The sequence below is a fragment of the Castor canadensis genome, chromosome 3 (genome assembly GCF_047511655.1).
Source record: "Castor canadensis chromosome 3, mCasCan1.hap1v2, whole genome shotgun sequence".
Lineage (NCBI taxonomy): Eukaryota > Metazoa > Chordata > Mammalia > Rodentia > Castoridae > Castor > Castor canadensis.
Genome location: NC_133388.1, coordinates 199,528,172 through 199,534,706, shown reverse-complemented (window position 1 = coordinate 199,534,706; position 6,535 = coordinate 199,528,172). Strand labels below are relative to the sequence as shown.

The 6,535-nt window shown below is 48.6% G+C and overlaps 1 protein-coding gene across 4 annotated transcripts in view; it reads left to right on the top strand.

Annotated features, from left to right (window-relative positions):
* Positions 1-6,535, top strand: part of Arhgap39 (Rho GTPase activating protein 39) — a 105,833-nt gene that overhangs the window by 56,349 nt on the left and 42,949 nt on the right. For all 4 annotated transcript variants that reach the window (XM_074069475.1, XM_020171006.2, XM_074069473.1 and 1 more), the window contains exon 2: positions 7-173. In XM_074069475.1, coding sequence (XP_073925576.1) covers positions 88-173 — 86 coding nt within the window. In that variant the 5' untranslated portion in view covers positions 7-87. The remainder of the gene's footprint in view (positions 1-6; positions 174-6,535) is intronic.

Sequence of the window (6,535 nt, the reverse complement as noted above, 5' to 3'; positions counted from 1 at the left end):
CCCTAGTGTGGTCCCTTCCTGTCTGATCCTGGAGGAGGTGTCCTGATGATCCTCTGACGTCTGTCTACCTTGGGCAGTGGGAAGCAGATGGCAATGTCCCAGACACAGGACTACGAATGCAGAAGCCACCATGTTGATGGCCAGGAGCCCAGGATTCCAGGGTCGAGCACCAGGTGAGGAGGCACTGTCCACTCCTGCTCAGGTGTCCCCAAAGGGTGGGGGAAACAGCCCTTTTTAGAGAAGGCAGCATGGATATAGGGCTTTCCCCAGCCTTATACTACATCTGCCACCTGCACATACCTTCTCACAGGGATTTGCTAGTGGTTGGCCTCCCACCTGTGCAAGTCCCACCACCTCTGCAAATCCCATGTTCCCACCACAGTCCTCACTGCAGCAGTGCATGTCATGGTTGCTAGAGGTCAGTGCATGCCCCTCAGGGACCTTACAGCCTGGGCTGGACATATGAGCCCCTGTGCTGAGCTACATTGGTTGGCCCCTCTGGGCATCAATCCATGAGAAAGCCCACAGCCATAGCTCATTATTTTTTTATTTTAATTTTCAACTTTTTATTGGGAAATAACTCCGTACTTAAAGAGAAGTTGCAAGAATAAGAACAGTTCCAGGAATGTTTATATGCCCTTGCCTGGAGTTGTTAGAAGCAGTCACTCAATCTCTTTTTTTGGGTCATTTTGGGGAGGGTCACACATGTCCTGCCCTAGGCCTCTAATCCTTGAGTGTGTGTCTGTCAGGTGACTCTCGTGTAACTGGAACACACATCACTGTGAGTAGATCTGATGTTGACACAAGGTTTTGATGTGCTCCAACATACTTGTCCCTTGTGCTAGCTGATTCCCAACGTCTTCTAGTGCTTCCTGACCCCAACCCCTGTGCAGTACAGGATTCCTCAGCCAATTTGCTTCTGGCTTCTGAGTCTCCTTGGCCTTTTCTTTTTCTTTTTCCAGGGCCTTGTGCTTACTAGGCAAGTACTGTACCACTTGAGTCCCACTCCCAGTCCTTCCTTAGCCTTTTTTAATCTGGGTGATATCCATAGCTTCTCCCTGAACCATTTTCCAATAGCTTATTCAGTTAGAGGGACTGAATGCCCTCTGTGCATTGAGACATGTTAAGATACTTGGTTATGGCCACTGCCCCCATTCTCATCTCTGCCACACACCTGTTGCAGGTAGGACCCTCCTATCTTCTGGTGAGCCCCTCTGTTTCTGTTAAGAGAAGAGGGTCATTGTGGCTTCTTGCTTTCCCTTCATTCTTACATAAAAGACATTGTACTCTATGGCTCTTTGTGCATCCTGTTCTTACTTAACATTCCTGGGATTTGCCACCTTCACCATCGAGGTTGTCTTCCATTTTCACACCTTCCTGGACCAATGTTATATGTTCCCCCAGATTATTCAGCCAGTCCTGTGTTAGACACTTAGGTTCATCCGGGTACAGGTATTGCTGCACTGAACAGCCTGCACCTGTGTAGTTTTCTGCTTTTGGAGACAGATCTTCAGGTACGTTGTAGAGGAGGAAATGCTGGGTCAAAGTGGTGCTGTTGGCCCTGTGCCTGCACTGGGCCTTGTGTTTGCCCTCCATTGTCTGCCAGGCCTCTGACTGCTGTGGGGCAGGGTCTTCCTACAGCATGGGGTCATGTCTCTGAGGATGGGCCAGGTGGGAAGATAACATCTTCTGTATGTCACAGTTTACTTTGTGACTTGCTCTTATCTTTTGCCCATTTTTCCATATTGTTTTTTATCTTTTCATGCTCAAATTTGTACATTGAAGATATGAACCTGCTCTATGTAATTTATGTTGTAAATATTTCCACTAAATATGTGTGCAAAAAGCCAAGATCTTTTTACTTGTGGTGTTTTTTGCCATATAAAAGTTTATAAAGTTTTTATATAGTCAGATTTAACAGTCTTATAGTGTATCTGTGTTCTCTGAGACTTTAGAGGAATGTACCATAGCTTTTCATAGCACTGACATACTTTTGATTTTTTTTTTTTTTTTTTTTTTGGTGGTGCTGGAGGTTGAACCCAGGGCCTCTTGCATGCTAAACAAGCACTCTCCCACTGAACTACATCCTTAGCCCCATAGCTTTGTTGTTGCACAAAGAGCACATACAGTGCTGAGTCTTTTGTGTGAGAATCTTGGAATCCACTTAGAGTTTATTCTCCTGTGTGGTATGAGCCATGGACCTTACTTTTTGTTTTCTAGTACCTCCAGTTGTCCCTGCACCATTATTAAAGGCTGCTTCTCTTTACCCTTGACCTCACATCTCTGGTCATGTCCTGGGTGTCTGAGTTGATTCTGTTGACCACTGTCACATGCTGGCCGCATGCTTGATAGAGGCTGTTTCCAGTCTTTCCCCACAGTTCCCACTGTTCATGCTTCCCCATGTGGCATAGTTGGAATGGGCAGAGTTCCCAACAGTGAGTATCCCCCACACCCCCAAAAAGCTCTAAGTTCCCCCATGGATAGGCAGTGCTGAAGAATGTCCTGAGCCTGTGCCCCTGCACTGTCAGTGTGGTTATGGCCTGCCAGGACTCCTGGCAACTGTGTCTATGTGTCCAGCTTCTGGGCAGAGCCAGATCCTCTCTGTGGTGCCTACTAGTTCCTTCCTGCCATAATACCCCTGCTCTGGCCAGAGTGTGCATCTGGCCAGTGGGTCAGTCTGTGTGGATTTAGCATTTGTCTTCATGTATGTGGTGAGATTGGGCATTCCCTCAGGGTCCTACCCCCTGGGCTACTCTGCTGGAAAGTCGCTCTTCCCGTCAATTCTCCTGCCTTGGCCTTTCTGGTGTGCAGATGCTCCTGCAAGTTGCAGAAAGAAGCTGTCTGTTGGAAGAGTTTGCCTTGGTCTGAGCTTTCATTTCCATGGTGGTCTTTACTGGACAGACATTCCAGCTCCAATGTCACCTTTTCCTTGAGGCTTTGTGTCCTGAGGTGGAAGCCCTGCCTGCCCGAGGTCATGAGTGCTTCATGTCTGTTCTTTGGCAGATTTTGCATTTTCTGTTGATTGGTGTGGACCTACGGTGTCCACAAGGACAGCTAACTATCCTAGCCCTGTTGGCTGGATTCATGCCTCCTTGGTTTGTGAAGCTTCTTGTTACTTCAGCTGGCAAATCTGCCAGGAGCAGCAAGGGCTCTCTGTCCACTTGTCCATTTGCCTAGGTCCCAGCCTCGACATACCACCCTTTAAGATATTCAGAAGTGGCTCTTCTTTCATTTGGTCTTTGGTACAAATGACCAAATTATTCTGCCCCTCTCCCAAAGAGATGTCCTGTTGGGATTTTGACTGGAGGTGCATTGAAATGTGATTTGTTTGGGGAGCTCTCCCAGGAGGTAGTAACCCTGACTGCAGTCATTGACTCAGGCTTCCTGATGCATTATTGTCCCATGAAGGCCAAGGTTTCCGCTGACACAGAGCAGACACTTCCTTCTGTTCTGTGCTCTCCATATTCCCCTCACCTGGAGTCCTACTATTCACGTTCTTGAACTTGGGCTGTTGGTCATGAGGTCACCCCTCTTTCTCCTTTGGGGTATTGTGAACCAGCAGTGGCAAAGCCTGAAGGGAACTTCCACAGGTCCTTACATCTGACCATGTACCAGGCATGAGAAGCACAGCCTAGTCTGTTGGTTTTCTTTGAGCAGGGTGGGGAGCACTGCTCTGCACGTGCTGAGGTTTGACAGAATCCCTTGGGCCAGATCCTGGAAGAAGGAGAAGACACCGTCAGGGCTAGATCAAGAGCACATGCTCCAGTCCCCATGGGACACAGGTGGCCAGAGGGACCAGCTGGACTGGAGGTCCAGAAAGACAATTTGGACACGATGGCCTATCTAATGATGTCTGTTGAGGGCCTACAGCAGTGCTGGCTGTTTCCTCTGTTCACGTGTCACCTCTGAGGGTGAGTTCTCAGTAGCTACGAACTCTCCATGTTCCAAAGTGCTGGGGTGTGCACTGTGTGCAGAGCTGCACCAGGCACCCTGGGGAAGGAGGCCCGATCTGCTCCAAGGGCCCCACACAGCCTTCGTGGGCACCATGTCTTTCTGTTTCTCCCTCATTCATTATTTGTCCACTGGTGAGTATTTGCTGAGTTCCTTCAATGCCAGACTCTGATGGAGGAAACAGTACAGGAGGAAGCAAAGGGTGTCAGGCAAGGGCAGCATGTAGGTGTCACAGACGAACCTCCCAGGGGCAGTGAGGTGGCAGTGTGAGAGGGTGCAGGGCCATGGGCAGTGCAGGGCAGGGCAGCAAGGCCTCAGTGCCGTCCCCCCCCTCTACTGCATGGCAGCCCCTGCCCACATTTGCTTTGCTTCTGTGCAGCTGAGGCTCAGGCTGCTCCTTTTCAGGGATTAGGAAGTTTCGTGTCTGCCATTCTGTGTGGCCCTCTGTGGTATGTCCACAACCATTGGTGTGGTCATACATGTTGCCTTTAGGGACCCAGTAAGGACAGAAAGAATAGCAGCCACATGAAGAAAATGTCCAGGGAGTAGAGTGGCCCATTGGACTCTGGAGTGGTGGCAGACAGACACTATGGGAGAGGAAGGTTTGGGAAGCCTTGGGCTCCAACATTGGTCAGTGGAAGAACAACAGGGCTGTTGGGAAGACTTGGGGTGCACAGTTGGGGGCTATGGAGAAGCTGCATGCTGTTGGACTGGGCCTGGGGCTGACTGTCTCACCTCTCACTCCTCATACCCCCACCTGTCTTTCAGAACATCTGAACTGGCTGTGAATGGCCTAACTGGGCTCTTGCACTTCCAGAGCTTCCTCACTGGCTTCCTTGGGTCAGAGTCTTGCCTAAGCTGCTCTTGCCTGCAGAGTCACTCTGAGGGCTTCTTGTTACTGATGGGATTCACATGCCTCAAAAGTATGATTTAGTGAGTTTTAGTATCTTTGCTAAGTTGTGGGGCCATCACCACTGCCTCCACCCAGAGCATTTGTACATGCCAGGCAGAAACCCCACACCTGATGCTGCCCCTCCTGCTCCCCTCCCCTGCCTGTGGTGCATCAGCCTACTTTGTGTTTCCATGGACTTGTCTCCTCTGGACAATGTAAACAGCAGGTGCCTTTGTGTCTGGGTTTGTCTCTCAGCACAGTGTCCTCCAGGTGCCCTCGTTGTAGTGGCCGAATAACACACCTGTGTGGAGAGACCGACCACATTGGCCAGCACATGTCAGTGGAGGGGTCTAGTGCTGCCCCCTCCTTTGAGCCTATCGTGAACACTGCTGCAGTGAATTGTCCCATACAGGAGTCTGGGGGCTTGCTTCATGCCTCCTGGACACACACCCAGCTATGGAATCTCTGGGTCATCTGGTGATTCTGTGCTTAGTTCTGAAGAATCGCCTGCTCTTTCCATGATGGCCACACCATTTACATCTCCACTGACAATTTATAATGGTTCCAGTTTTTCCACAGCCTCACCAACACTTATTATTACAGCTTTCAATTATAGCCATGCTAGTGGGCCTGAAAAGTGCTAGCTCATTATGGTTTTGATTTGCATGTTCATAATGGCTAATGATATTGGGCACCCTTGTAACACGTATAGGCTGTTTGTATCTTGTTTTTGTAGAAGTGTCTATTCAGCTCATTTGCTAGTTTTTAACATTTTTTAAAAATTATTATTGTGGTGCTGAGGTTTGTTTGGTTTCGTTTGAGACAGAGTATCACCATGTAGCTGAGGCTGGACTTTTTTTTTTTGGTGGACAGTACTGGGGTTTGAACTCAGGGCCTCGAACTTGGTAGACAGGCACTCTACTAGCTTCAGTTATTTTTCAGATAGGTCTCACCATTTTTACCTGAGGCGGGCCTGGACTGCGATCCTCCTACCTATGCCTTCCTCGTAGCTGGCATTACAGGCATGTACCTGGCTTGTTTGCTAAGATGGGAGTCTCACTAACTTTTCATACAAGCTGGCCTCTAACTGTGATCCTCCTGATCTCCACCTCCCAAGAAGCTGGGATTATAGATGTGCACCATCACATCCGTAAGGCTGGCCATAAACTCAAGATCCTTCTGCCTTAGTCTCCAGCGTGCTAAGATTAAGCATACATGTATGCCTGTCTTATGCTGGGGTTGGAACCAAGGGTCTGGCACATGCTCAGTCCGCTCTCTACCACTGAGCTATATCCCCAGCTCTTGTGCCCTTACTTTAGTTGGGTTATGTACTTTTTATTATTGAATTCTGAGTTATTTTTACATTCTGGATTTAAGTCCTTTCGGGTGATTTGCAATTGTGTTCTCCCATCCTATAGTTGTGTTTTCATTTTCCTGGGGGCATCATTTTTGGCCCAAAAATTCTAATTTTTTTTTTTTTGGCTTGGTTGGTTTGTTTTGATTTTGTTTCATTGGTTTTTGAGACAGGGTCTCACTGTGTAGCCCAAGCTGGCCTTGAACTTGTAATCCTCCCATCTAAGTCTCTTGAGTACTGCGATTGCGGGCATGCGCCACCATGCCTGACTCAGAAGTTCTAATTTTGATGAACAGATGAGTTTATCTGTTGCTTCTCTTGTTGCTCCTGGTTTTGGT